Source organism: Panthera leo, chromosome B2 (assembly GCF_018350215.1).
Source record: "Panthera leo isolate Ple1 chromosome B2, P.leo_Ple1_pat1.1, whole genome shotgun sequence".
Lineage (NCBI taxonomy): Eukaryota > Metazoa > Chordata > Mammalia > Carnivora > Felidae > Panthera > Panthera leo.
The window spans coordinates 64,974,771-64,990,795 of record NC_056683.1 but is presented as its reverse complement, the minus strand read 5'-3'; the positions used below and the strand labels follow the sequence as shown (position 1 = coordinate 64,990,795).

Below are 16,025 nucleotides of genomic sequence, written 5' to 3'. Positions count from 1 at the left end.
TACTTGAGTAGATATTTGGTACATAATCATCTCAAACACAAAAGATTCAAGTGATGGCCCATGAATCTCTACCACTCTTTGAAAATGATATTTTAGAAATTGTTCATCCAAACATATTTATATTTTTCAACCTATAGACATCCTATAAGTGCTTAATTCTATTTGTCCTCAAACAGGCTTTGAAACAACTGTATAGTCTTTTATCTTTAAGGCAGAAAAAGATGCTAATTAACTAAAAAAGATTTTCTCAAATCGCTCACAAGAACTTTTCAATATACTAATTGATATCCTGTGAAAAAGAACATTGTGGAATAAGTTTGGTACATTTTGGAATAAACAAAGACAAACAAATTGTTTCAAGAGAAAACTTCCCAGGACCTTAAAAACAGTAACATGTACTGTGAATCATAAATAGGAAATTGTAGTAAGGAACATCTGGAAAACTATAAATTGCACAGAAGGTTGTGCAGCCCATTTCTTATTTCACATGTGCTTATTTCAACATTTTCTTGGTTTATAATATACTTGGTTAGAGGAAATCAAAACTCTACATGGTATTTTAAGTACCTACATACTATGCTTTTATATAATGTGGATAAGATCATGTCATATAGTTTCTTTCTATAATCCTTTATGAGAATACTAGGTATTTGATTGGCTTTTAGGGTACTGAATACTGTCTTTGGAAATGCTATAATGTCCTCTCAATCCTTGTGTTGATTTTCAGAATGAAACTCATCCAACACATCATATAATAAAACATGTCTTGTGTCATAGGAAAATTTGAATATATATATTCCATATATTTTCAAGTTTTCTTATATATATATATATATATATATATATATATATATATACACACGTATCTATCTATCTATCTATCTATCTATCTATCTATCTATCCAGATAGATAGATAGATATAGAATGAGCCCATAAAAATAGATTTAGGGCATCTGGGTGGTTCAGTCAGTTAAGCATCTGACACTTGATTTAGGCTCAGGTCATGATCTCATGGTTCGTGAGATCAAGTCCTGTGTCTGGCTCTGCACTGACAGTGCAGAGCCTGCTTGGGATTCTCTCTCTCTCTCTGCCCCTGCCCTGCTCATGCAGGCTCTCTCTCTTTCTGTCTCAAAATAAATAAATATATATTTTTCTAAAAATTGAAAACAGAGATTTAAACTCTTAAATGGATTATAATCCCCTTGAGTATGTAGCCTAGGCATTATACTTTAAGTTAGTGTTGGAAATAATGGTGTCTTCTTTCATGATAGGAATTCAAAAGTTTGCTGCTACTTATGACATATAAATGCATTCTATCATCATAATTGATCAAACTTGTTCATCTTTTATCCATGAACCTGAATAAATAGAATTTTAAAACCTATGCAGATGTTAGTTAAAAAAAAAAAGAAATGAGAAGCAGTACTATAATGAGAACAATCATTGTGTTACTTACGACACAATAGGGAATATTTAAAGGCTGATGAGCCTGCAGACATTGTTCTAATAAGAGAGACACAGCATTTCTATATTGACATCATTCTGTTCTTTTTTTTTTTTTTTTTCATTCCAAAACCTCCTCTCAGGATTTTACCACATGGTTGATGATGGATGCAAAATAACTGTGTGTGTGTGTGTACAGGTGCGCTTGTGTGCCTATGAGGATATGTGGGGAGAAGAATGTATATGAAAAGATAACTAGCCTGAAGTCAGAATAAAGAGCTACCCATATCTCAGTTTTCCTCTCTCTTCCTCCTAAGTATTCTAAGAAATCAAAAGTATACCACATACAGAGAATCAATCACTGGCCTAAAGTATGGGACTACAAGAAAAGTAATTCTTCATGTTAGCTTAAGGGGAAATTTGTTTAGTCATTAGCTTTAGGGACTAAATTTACATAATCCACTTATATATAAAAATAAACAACAACCCTCTCAGCTCATATGTGTTCTAAGTTGCAGAGAAGGGAAAGGGAGCTGAAAACAGAAATGTCTAGAAAAAACTGATTTAGCACTTATATTTAGCACTTTTATTTACATTTAGCACTTATATTTAGCACTTTTAATAATAAGAAATTATTTGTACCCTTCTTAGGTCCATGCCTATTCACACCACCTTCAATAAGTAAGAAAAGTCATGTGAATCAAGGAGACAAAGAATCCTCTATCTTTTGTTTCCTATCTTGACACAGTTATAATTAGTGTTGATTTCTTAAACTGGCATTATCCCACAAAGTAACACTGGTTCCAATATCCTACCACGTAGTTTCTTCTGAACCCCTTTGTATGAAATCACAGTCCTTTATTGCACTACCTAGTTTCTGTTCTTTGCTTTCTTCCTCAAAAATCACACAGCCAACTTTCTCCTAAAGACCAAGTTTTGAAGAATACTATTCTCTTGAAATTTCAAGAAATAAAAATGGGCCCACAAATTATTCCTGTAATTGACTAGTAATATGAATTCTATTAACCAGTAATATTTTATAGTGTAGGACTCAAGGTACTTGCCTCTATTGTGAATATAAATACAAATTACTTTAAGATTTAGTTTATAATTATTCAGTAAGTTGTTTTTAGTGATTAAATGTGAAAAGTCCTTGTTGAAGTCCTATTTATCAATAATTTTGCTAAATGGAATAGGTTTTGAAACATAATATCTTAATATTTCAATTAAAAGGAATCCATTAGAATAATTTTTACCCCTTGATCCTAAGCAGCTCAATGGGGCTATGTCTTTTAGCTCTTCTAATTCTATTTTAAGTTTTAGGGAACATCATATTCTGTTAGGATCAGATGCTAAGAATATCATAAATAGAGATAAAGCATATTCTATTAACATCTTCATCAAAGTTGAAATTGCTCATGTAGATGATCAGAATATGACACTGTTAATTAACAGTAAGACAATTACTCTCAATTTGCTTTAGCAGATGATGGAGGTACAGGGAAATCCAGGAAGAAGGAATGCTTGAACATATTGTAAATCATCAAAATGTCCAATAACAGATTTTCAGAGTATTAGAAAGGTAATTTCTCCTATTCTGAGCATTTATGTCTCTTGGGCCATTCATCAAGCCCCAAATTCCTTCAATGAAACTTCTATTTCTGGAAACTAGTTAAGAACAAATATAAAATATGCCTTGCCCATATTGAGTCTGCTTTACATAAGATGGCACTTGGATTCCTGCAGTCTTTTCCCTTTCACAGCAGGGTATTTTCATTGTAAGAAGACAAAAGCACAGTTGGAGATTTAAACAAACTTCATGAAAATTTGTTACAACTCATGTAATGTAAACTAGGTATGTATACTTTGTATCACATCTGTTCAATCCTACTCTGAAAGCAGACCAACTACAATGGGACTAAAGATATCAGCAAACTAAAGCCCACAGGCAAAATGTAGCCCACTTCCTGTTTTTATAAATAAAATTTTATTAGAATACAGCTATGCTCAATTGTTTGCATAGCTTTCACACTCCAATGACATCATAAAGTAAATACAACAGAGACTGTTGTACATAGCCCAAAATATTTACTAGCTGGCCCTTTATAGGAAAGATTTTTTGACACTGGACTAAAGAATGCTCTGTGGATTTAATCGTATTAGAAAAAACTCCTGTAGGGGCACCTGAGTGGCTTCATTTGGTTAAGCATCTGACTCTTGATTTTGGCTGAGGTCATAATCTCAATGGTTCATGAATTCGAGCCTCACGCTCAGAGTGGAGCCTGCCTAAGATTCTCTCTCTCCTTGTCTCTTTGACCCTCCCCTGCTCATTCTCATTCATTCTCTCTCCCTCTCTCTCTCTCCCCCCCTCTCTTTCTCTCCCTCAAAATAAATAAATAAACTTAAAAAAAGAAGAAAGTCCTGTAAATGTGACTCCAACAATCTTTGAAATTATGACTCTGTCTATAAGGTAGACAGTACCGAACAGTCTATAGGCGACATTATACAACAACAAATAAATGCTCCACCCACTCCAGTCCCAACAATGTTAGTGAAATGTTTCTGCTACTTGACCTAAACTGTTCTTTAGTAGGAACATTAAGAAAGCTAGTTGCATTTTTATCCCGATACAGACCCAGTTTATATAAAGAGTATTGCCAACTCACCTGATCCTACCCCTGGGGTGCTCAGATTGCTCTGACATAAAGCTTGTGCTGCTGAGGCGTGAGGCACTGCTGGTTCGGGAAATGGCGGACACATCACTGACATCACTATCTGATGATTTGGCAGAGACGTTATCACAGCTTCTGTACTGATCTTTATGTATGTTATACTAAAGATTAAAAACAAGAAAGTGTGAGCTCCATCACCAGGTTGTGGGAAAAGAGACATACACGGTGAGGTTAATGACTACTTTGCCTACACCAAGTAAAAGTGTACCTTCATAAAAGTAGGTGTGGAATTTAAAATAATCCAAACACAATGTAATATATGATTTTCAGTATAAAAATCCTACATCCTCTGAGCGGTAAAAAAAAAAAAAAAAAAAAAAAAGAGGTTTATGAAGACTGAATTATAAATCAAACAAAAACTTTAAATATTTGGGTGGAAAATTCACTGAATAAATTATTGGCCAATACTTGAAACCTCAAAATTGTATTAGGTACTTTTTCTAGTGTATCGGTTTCTCTATTTTGCTTTAGTTTTCATAATTACCCATTTTATTCACCTCTACTCTAGCAAAGTATAGGCTGCTTCTATCTGTCTGTATTTTTGATTCTTTCTAAAATGATTCAATTTACCTACATATTTTCCCTATTTCAAGACATCACATTGTTTCAAATTTCTTGAAAAAAATGTATGTCTTCACAAAGGGCTGTGTCAAAAGCTGAGGGGCTGTGCCAAGGAGGATTAGAGCCATGGAGGTAAAGACTGGACTTCAACTTTCTATTATAATTAAGTAGAGATTTTCAGATTTAAACTATCAGCTCAGTGTCAAAAGTAAAAACAAAACAAAAAAAAAGGATTTCTATTAAAATTAGAATTTACACTATATCTTGTATTTTTAAATTTGTCTTTGGTATTCATTACTGAAGATTTTAGAATTCATTAGGTAAAAGATTAAAACAGGCAAAGTTGTCAGAGCAGCTAATAAGCTCTTCTTCTTTCTACTTGATTCTTTTTGCAGTGGAACAAATAGCAAATAGCTTCATATATCAGTATTTTATATATGTGTTTTTATTATAATAAATAGGTTATAATATAACCACTTAAACCTTATATATATAATTTTGAAATACCTAATATATTAAGTGATTCTCTTATGTTTTTTACTGGAAGTTAAGTTAATATAACTTATTAACAAAAGGACACATAACTAAAAGGAACACATGACTAAACATTGGGTATTTAAGTTTCTTATCAAGTAATTTAATTCTATGTTTATACATTAAAGTGTGAAAATATCAAATGTTTATTAAAGTTGTAGAAAAGCTCATCCATTCTCTGATGTTCCCTACCAGATAACTTTTAATGAACCTAAAGTAATCCATCTATTTATAAAAATTTGTATAAATAATTGTCTTGCTAAAGTACACTAAATAAAACAATGCTAAAAACCTGGATCTGTATATACAAAAAGAAGTATAAAACAACAGTACATTTTAAAAAATGCTAGAAAAGATAATCATGTTTATTTAAAAATTCCTCAGATAAGAATAGTTCAGGCCTGAGGTATTTACATGTTAGTTTTAATTCTTTACTTCTCATGTGTATGTACTGAGCAAGGAACTTCACATCAAGCATGAAAACAATTCCAAATTATAGAATATCAATGAAATTATCTTTCCAAAGAAATTTTTCATAATTGCATGACTTGTTTTTGAAAGCCATATATCAAATTATAATCCAAAAGAAAATTCATATATGTCCAGAATTGAGCTATTTATACAACTTGACGTAATCTCTAACATTAATATGATTTAAGGTAAGGTGCATTTTAAATTTATGTGGTAACGTTTCATCATCAAATTCTGTTACATCTGATTAACATGATCCTCACATGATTCATTTCAATCAGAACTATTTTTTATTTACAGAGTAGATGTGGTAAAAACTAAAATATGCTGACAGAAGGATCTAAATTTAATAGTAGTAGGATACAAACACAACTCCTATATTACTTGTCTTGGAAATGATTTTGCTAAGTACATAGATCATGTAATTATTACAATGTTTCCAAACATATTGAAATGATAGCTTGTCCATGAAAGAATATGAAAGAATTGGGTTCTAATACAATAAAAATGTACCCAGCTATAGGAGATTTTTCTGGCATTGTGTTGACACCCAGAACAAATGTTCCCCTTATTTGGCAAATGCCCATAACATACAGTATAGACTATAGCATCAGGGTATGTGTGTGTACATGGAACTATTTCTCCTAAAGAAATCTTGCTTTTCTGTAAGCCATCTCTTCTTCAACATTTTTGTATATAGACTTCTGCTATTTCAGCAAAGTGATAAAACAAGGTATCTTAAAAAACTAGATCATATTAAATTTTTCTATGTTGGGCGAAAGAAAAATCCATCATTCTCACACAAGATCATTTTTCTTTGCATTTAGTTATTTGAAGGAAATGAAAGACTTTTATATTCGCCTTTTACTATTTACTTATTTTCAGAATCTGTTAGAAATTTAAATAATGACTTTGACTTTTAATCAAGCATAATTTGTTAAATTTCCTATTTATCAATTAAATATTTTAATGGAAACACATTAACTATTATATTATTTAATATTTTAATATAATAACTATTATATTATTATATTATAATATTCTATTATATTTTTAGAAATATAATATCCCTAGGAAGAATTTATGCTAATCATACAGCAGGGAAATAAGTCATTGATGTGAAGGGAGGCTCTAATTATAGGGCAGCTATTTTTAAAAATAAGTAATAATAAACACTTAACAGCTACCTACAAAACTCATCCCATTAGTCTTGGTTGCTGTTCCTGGACTATAGAAACATAAACACTTTTTAAAATGTGAGTGCTTAAATGAGAACTTACCCTCCAATTATGAATTTCACCCCATCACTAGGGAATGTAACACTGTATACCATCATTGAAAAAACATCATGGTATCACATTTCAGGGATCCTAAAGCAGTCTTGTATTTTTTTAAAAGAAAAGTTAGTGCTAATTCCCTACTCAGGACAGTTAGGGATGTTCCATATTTTAAAGGAGGTGCCAGGTTTGAAACGTTTTAGGAATTATAGTACATTTGTCTAGTAATTCTTTGCCCTGAAGAAAATCTAGTTCTATTGGTGTTTGGTTCTAAACATTCTGAGAATAGTTAACTAATTTCTAATTTGGCAGAATTTCAACAAAGCTATTCCTCCAAAATGTCAAATGGATTAAAACACTAAAACAGAGTCAATAAAGGAATAAAGTTCAAAATTTAATGTATATTAAATTTATGACAATGCTTGTTCTCAACTATATGGATAAAATAGATTTTTGTAAAGTTAATTATAAAATGGTTGGGGTAAAAGAATAAAAAATGAGAAAGACTTTCTTAAGCATGTAAAAGAGTTTTGAGTTAATGGAAATGAAATTACTTAAAATGGAAAACTACTTACATGATTTCCTAATGAAATGGGAACTACTTAAAAATTTATTGTAAGCATTAGGCCATAATATGAATACTAGAATTGCGGAGTATGTAACTTCTGCTTGACATATAAAATAAAAAATAAGCTAATTATTTGTTATCCTATTTATTTTTCTTATCCTATATTCTTATAAGTTCTTAAAGATACCATATCCATGATCTCACATTTATTGATATAATTTGTAATAATTTTATTTATGTAACACAGTAGTATCAATTTATGCCATAGGAAAAACAGTAATATATTTGAAAGTAATGTTTTTTTTTTTTTAATATTCAAATGGGATGAGAGAGAAAAAGAAAAAGGATGCTTGTGTAAAGGAGGGGGCAAAGACAGAATGTGATAGTTTAATTGTATTCAAATTAAAAGCCCTGGAAGAACTTATGAATCCAACTGGGATGACATGTACATTTCAATGATACAAGATGCAGAACAGTAGTACCTAAGTTTAAGACAAGGAGTTCTAGGGCTTATCACTCCACATAAAGGCTTTACTAATTCTGGGTGAGACCTCAGTTTTCATAAGCTGGGTAAATAAGAGAGCTGGAATAGAAGATCAATTTCATCTGACTCTAAATTTCTATGAAATCAGAGAACTTGGAATCTCCCAACCAAGATAAACCTACTTGTGATTCATCGTGAATATTAAGTATTAGTGGTTGTTTAGACTTCTAGGGCACTTCGTTTTTAGATTTTTTTTGATCAACTGATTAATGATTAGAGTCCTACTTCAGAATGACCAGAAAGGTTTTCAGTATTACCCTGATTGTTTACCTCTTTCTTGCTTCCTATACTGGCCCTAACTCCAACTCAATGTTCTATTTGACCTTATCCTTTGACATGATGCTAAGAAACCAATGAGGCATGTCCAGTTTAAAGAACTTTTCTAAATAACTGCATCCAATGTGGAGGCAGAAGACGTACATCATCCTGTCTTCTAATCTCTACTGCGTTTGTAGTAAAAGAAAACAAAGATGATGATGATATTCCTAAAGAAGACAAACAAATAAGATAAGTGATAATAATTAAGAATGAACTGCAGGGAAGACTTGTGGAGCTAGAATCAGCAACTCTATGGAACATCAAGATATTCTGCTTGCTGTTTTGTTTTGTGTTGTTTTGAATGATTTTTACTGTTTAAAGTGTTGTTTCAGATTCCTAGGATATTGAGTCTCACTGAGTCACATCTCAGTTGGAAATCCTACTGCAACTAACCTAAGATGTAAAGTGATAAACTGCCTCTGATACATACGACTCTATATGACAAGTCATATTTTGTAACCACCTCTATTTTCTTGCATTAATCTCTAAATATCTGAGATCAACCTCTAACATTTAAAAATCAGTAGGCTTTCCTACAGTCATATTTCAAATTAACAATATTGATTTAGTAGCTGTTTTTTTTTTTTTAATTTTGAATTTCTAAAAAGTCATTACTTCCAAAAGGGCTTCTTGACATGAAATTATAACACAGGTTGTTCTGTGATGGCTGGTGCCACTTTTGTAGTATTAAACAAACAAAAAAAAAAGGATTTTTAAATAAACCAGATAGTATATTTAAAATTGCTTCATGAGGTATACAATTCTACGCATATTTTAATTAAAATTATTAGGTGCTATTTAGCAGTTTATAGACTCGTAGTGCATCCTTACAAAATAATGCTGAAATATAAATTAAATGTTTTAATGCCACTTGAAATTGGGTAAATTTCAGTTTCTAAGAATTTGCTATCACTTACTTTTCTTACTGAAGACAGATCAATAAGAAATCTCACATTGCACAACTTATGTCATTCACTAATAAATCTCAATAGTGAACATCAACCTAAAATAGTACTTAAGACTATGAATTTACATCTTAATATTTTAAATGCAATTTAAGCAATAAAATGGCTTCATGTCTTGCTTATGTATAGGAATTTGACTATTGACAACAGATCATTGAGAGACTTTAATAATATCAAGTATTTACATTTCCTTTTTAGAAAAAAACATTAAATCCAAGTTAAGCATATTTTTAACAGAGTTATATATCTTGTGAAAATATCAAGAGGAGAGAGGTTATGATACAAGACCATCACCTGAATGATAACTTCTCTCACACAACTTGGTGCTTACTAGTCCTACCTGCTATATACACTGTACATTTTTAAAAGGGAAACTCTTGGTTGGATACTACTTGTTTTACCTTGGAATATTGCTCGCGATCAAGTTCTTGACTAGAACCAGACCCTGTTGTCTGCTTAAATCGATGCACTTTCATTTTCATCTGTCTTGTTCGCTCCTCCACTACTAAGCTTGCTGCAAAAACACACAATGGAAGCCTATTAACACAGGCGAAGCACTTTTAGGAACTGAATGGTTTAAGATTGCAATTCTTTTGATATGACTTCAATTAAATGAAAATTTAGAAGTAACACATGACTAATAAACAAAATCCAGAATATACAATGCTATCACCTGTTAATTTAAAGATGAACATGACTCAAATCACACAAAATGGGGAACACAAATGTTAGTAACAAAATATAAGGACCCTGCTGCTTCTTTACCTGATATGAAATATTTTCAATTCCATTCATAAATGACTATATGAAATCAGATTTAATTGTGAAAATATGCTTTCAATTTAATCAACTGGTTGTTGCATGTACATATATAGAGAAAACAAATATGCATACTGAAGACATCACACATATATGCACATGCCTAACATGCAGCACACACCCACTTAACATCCTCAACTAACAGCAGTCACCTAAAAACTATTTTAATTGGTAAGCACCTGGTTTGCTGAGGCACTCTTATTAAATCATTAATTTCTACCTGTAGCATTTCATGAATATTTCCAGTCTTAAAAACGGACTAAGAGTAAATATTAGATTTCTATTTCTGGTTGCTCTGTCTGACCACATAGATGAAATTCCTATGCTTTGAAAATGTGACATAAAATGCTTAGCTATTTAAGTTATAATTTGTAAAGAACTGCATTACATTTAAGTCTTTATTAATCTCCTGAATAGCAAGTGTGACTGTTTAGATGGGAAAATTATAGCTCAATAAAGTACAAGTTATTTTAAGTCAGAATCCATCAGAAGCAGCTTAGCTTCAAGAGCATGCCATTAATTAATACATTTTTACAAATTAAGGGGAAAAAAGAGCCAAGTGTGCAGAATCAACTCTTCAAAACATACACCTGTATTGTGTGAGACCTATTTTTATTTTTTACAATTTATCTTTTGACAATTTCCTGGACTATTCAACCTCTGCAACCAGTGCTAAGATTTATTTTTAAGTTATGTATATATATACATATATATACATTTATATGTATATATGTGTGTGTGTGTGTGTGGTGTGTATATATATACATATGTATATATATATATATATATATATATATATATATACATATGTATATATATGTATATATGGAAAAATACCTATTTGTATGTGATTAAAGTATTGGGGCTTCTGCCAAGAGGGCCCAGTGACTTAAAGGATAGTATAAATGTTGATATATGTGACTTAACTTGGCTGATGATTTTATCTCTTACAAAGAGTTTATAAAGATACTTGTTGGTAAATTTTACCACTGCAATGATTAAAGGTCTATCATCCTTGATAAAAGATACTGATACCAATTATAAAGATTATATAAATATGTAGCTTTTATTGTGTGTACAAACTAACAGCACAAGAGACAAATACATTGTTTTAAATGTGTGGATAAATATTTTAATTATATTTTTAGTATAAAATTATTAGATGTTTAGCTTTGCTTATATTCAGTAAATGAGATAGACAGTATCAATCCCTAACATCACAGTTTTGTGAATTAAGCAATGATGCACACTTGCTTTGGAAATGTTGACAGGAAATGATAACTGTATGATTAAAAGATGGCTCTATGGAGATCTTGAGAGAAGTAGTTCAGAAATGTATACTTGACAGTATTAAAGGAGTCATAACAAGTACTAGAAAATAAAAGGTTACTTGAGATTAATTAGAAAATGAGAAAAAGCTATTGAGAAATGAGTAATATTTGCAGAAAGCCATAGGCAATACAAGAAAATGCACAATTATCTGTTCTCTGCCTTCTGCCTATTTTGTGGGTGCCTCTGGACCCTTGCTCAGTCATTTGCTTTGAATTTCAAGGAAGTTAAATGAACTGTATGTAATCAGTTATACTCTACACTTAAAACTGGAACTAACTCAAAGCCATCTTTGTGATAAAAGCAAATTTAAATGGTATTAGCTTCATATTCTCAATAAATTATACTAATTTTAAGAAATTTTTCACATTGATTAGCCCATAGCTTTGTGACCTTCACTTTTAGTATCATGAAATTCCTAGGGAAGACAGTAACTTGACACTGAAAAGATGATTTCTCAAGAACTACTGGCCTGAAGCAATCTGAAACAGTTCTGATGATTTTAGTCTGCCAGGACAACACCTCATGTCTCTAAATATGACATGGCAGCATTTAAATCTTTATTTTGAAAAACTGAAAACGAAATCATAAGTAGACAGGGGTAGCCTAAATAAAATAAATCCTAAAATGGTTTTAAATGACTTCATTTTGACCTTCTAAAAATGATTAATAAACTATCTTTATTCTTAAAGGAGTGAAAGTTGACATCTTTTAATCTGTTGAAGAAAGAAAATGCCCAAAATCTGACTCAAAACCACAAGTAGACTCCCTTGACTAGCCAGCAAAAATATAGTTGCCATGCTGTCCTCACTGCTTGCTCTCAGATTTCAAGAACAGAAGCAAAACGCAAATAGCTTATCATTTACTTACTCATAATCAAAAGATCAGATAATTCCATAAAATTTACATTTTTAAGTAGTTCTCATTATTTCCTTATGGTTTGTACATTAGTGTGTATTCTGAAATAACTTTATACAAGTTCTTTATACTTTTTACAGAGTTTGCTTACTTGCATTTTATTTTTAAACAATCTATTTTGAAATGAAATGACATTATTTCTGAATTATTGGTATGTCTATCTAAATAGTAAAAACAAATATATGAATTAAAATATTTATCACAAATTTGAACCAGATGACATGATTATTAATGTACATGATTTATACAAAATAACAGATACTTAGCAATGATAAAACTAAATTGCATCCTTGGAATATGATTACCTGTTGAGTATCCCAATATAAGGACAATGAGCCACAGCCCATAGAGCTCAAATATCTTACTTTGAAAAGAAGGATTACTAATCATCATTTAAAATTTTTGTATTGACTTTTAATGCCAATAGCAAAATTAAAATATGAAATATCTTCCAATTCTCCCTATAATCCTAGCATCAAATTCACATTTAGGAGTATCCTGAATATTGGCAGCATTGTAAACTAACAAAATCATTAAAATGCCAGTTGCTCGTTCTTTATAAAAAGAATTTAAACATTGGAGGACTTCTGGGTTTTAAATTTTTTTTAATTTCAAAACTGTCACATACTAGAGAGTTAAAAAAAATACGCTCTCATTTTATACAACAAATGTAATTATCATGCAATTGCATTTAATCTTTTAATGAACATATAGTCATTAGATACAATATAGTCAAAAAAGGATGTTTGTTAGAGACTGTTTCAGCTAGAATTGCAGATAGAGTGACAGTAATAAACAATTTTTCTCTACCTCTAAGGTGCAATTAACACTATAATTTTATACAAAAGTTCTTTAAGTTGGAATTATTCACTATGCTTTCTAAAAGCTGAATGCTGTGTTTGATGTTGAATTGTGTTTTTTAAAAAAGCAGATTACTAACTTACTTAAAAAATATTCATTGAACTTAAATCTGTTTTCTTAGGTCCACTTTACTTTCAGTTATTTTTAAACTCTGTAATTTTTATCAAGTGAATGTCTATATATCAAATATGAACTCAACATTACAATTAAGAAAGTATAAAACTAGAACTTTTTTACAGGTTAATTTAAAATCATACTTGTGAAATTATTTCTTCTAAGCTCAACAGGGACTCTTATTAGAGTATGAAAGATGAGAACAGTAAATATGATTTTAAAGTCTATAATTTATTACAATTTTCTAGTGGAAAATATTAGATACTATTAAGAAGTCAAAGTAAAATAATTACTCCCTTTTCATTTTCCAAATTTTGTGATGTATTCTTAGTTTAATGGTATGGATGATCTTTGATGAAAGTACAAATAAGCTGAAATCATTTGCAAATACTGTGTTTGTGCCTGCATGAATTTCTTCCAATTTTATCTCTTTGTAAGACTATTTAAGATAAGGCCTGTGACTTAAAAAATAAAAAAAATAAAAAGCTTAAGAATCTTTAATAAATCTTCCTTAACCCATCACTGAAAGCTATATATATATAGTGTGTACATATGTATATAGTATCACCTCCACTAAAAAGAATGTGATTTTTCTGGGAAACTCCTTTGACTTACCGGACATTTGTGATTTGCTTAAAAATATTTTAAATATTAGAGTTAAGTGTAATTTAAGATAATTATAATGTAATCATTATACTTTCTTAGATATATTAAAAATATTCATAAATTTACAATTATACAAAGATAAATTTGCTCTGAATCTTCATTTCTTCCTATGCATCTACAAATTAACATGAATTTGGAATTTCAAATATTTGTGTTTACAGGCAAAAAAGAAAATCCATACAATATGTTGTTAAGCCTTCAAATACTTTTGGGTATTCCAAGTGAAACAAAAGTGTAAAAGAGAACAGGAATAATAAAATTTCTATATTAGTAAATATATTAAAGTAAAAATATTATGATTATTTTACTTTGTAACAAGGTGAGCTAGTACATCTGTCAGTGGTGACACAGGATCATATTTGGATAGGATAACTAAGCTTGTCAAGTCAACTACAATGTGTTATCACACTTTGTGAACAGAAAAGTTAATGCCTCTGCTTCACTGCTATTTAGTAGTACAATGAGTCTTCAGTGATAATGGAGTCCCATCTTTGCTCCGATGTCTCAGAGAAAGCAATGATAAATGACCGCATATCTGGAATTTGTCAGGCAGAATGAAATAAATAAATGAAACACCTACAATGTCTCAGTTATTGACAATATTGAAAAAAATTTCTTCTCTGAAGCATTTAAAAAATCACTGATAGTAGGAACTCAAACATAAGAAACAATATAATATGAAACATGGAGACTATAAAGTAATAAAAGATGACAAATATTTAGCTAATTGATTTTGTAACATTATAAACTATCCACAGCCTGAATAGAAAGATGGGTTGATATCTGAAAATTTTAAAAATGTAATACTAATCTCTACTAACAGTTTTTTAAGCTTTAGTAGAGCACATATTGTTAATATGTATAAACATTCTCCATACATTTGGAAGCAATGCGGCAAAACGGTAAATCCCAAGGATGGGGAATGACTAGGCATAGATTATAATCTTAGACCCATTACCATTCATTGGTTCATCAGTGTTGCCTTGATCAATTCCTGAGACATTTCTTCACTATGCAGTTGTTATTTATAAAATGATTAAGACTACTCAGTGTAACCTCCAGCTATTGTGGTTTATGATTTTGTATTACTTCAGAAGGGTATTAGCAAGGTAATTTTTCCATTTTCAAAAAATGGAAAACTACAATAATGACTTTCTCACTTGCTCTAGTACCTAATTTCCAGCATTTTAAAATTTGCCACCTTGCTACAAATATAGATGTTAAGGGGACAAAATCACCAGTGTATTTTACATTATTATTTATTATTATGGTTTCTTCTCAATTAAAAAGTATTCCTTGCATGTTCATCTTATTTGTGGAGTCATACAAATGTAGTAAGCAACTCTGATGTAATACTAATATGTCCTCTACCTTCCACACACATATACAGTAGATGTACATGAAGATTTAATGTCTAGACTATTTTGACTACACAGAAAGGCCCAAATTCTGGGTCACTTTCTCAGAATAAAGTGCATTTCAATTTGCAAGGGTAGAAATGTGTCAAATGGTCCCCCTTGTGCTATTGTATGCTTCTCTTAAATATGAAGGATTGTGCTATGCTAGTAGGAACAATAAGAATACAAGATAACATCTGGCCAGCATGGGAAACATTAAACACAACAAGTAAATAACATGTTAAATGAAAACACATTGCCTTTAAAGGCTTTTAAAGAAAATAGCCTGTGTTTTGGTATATCACTGAAAGGCAGTATCAGCATAGGCAAAATAGGTAATTTGTATATATAATCACTCAAATCTCACTGCAGCCAAAGCCACATACCATCACTTATAGCATGCTGATTTTCACCAAACTGTCGAAAACAAAGCTCAGGATTTCCAATCCCAGACATCACTTTCAGTGTTAAAACTGTCAAGCACTAGAGCAACACTGAAAATACTAG

The 16,025-nt window shown here is 30.7% G+C and overlaps 1 protein-coding gene across 1 annotated transcript in view; it reads right to left on the bottom strand.

The window, feature by feature from the left end:
- The window catches only part of RIMS1 (regulating synaptic membrane exocytosis 1), a 491,685-nt gene that overhangs the window by 96,115 nt on the left and 379,545 nt on the right, over nt 1-16,025 (bottom strand). Inside the window, 2 exon segments of the mRNA XM_042939159.1 lie at nt 4,111-4,277; nt 9,816-9,928. Coding sequence (XP_042795093.1) covers nt 4,111-4,277; nt 9,816-9,928 — 280 coding nt within the window.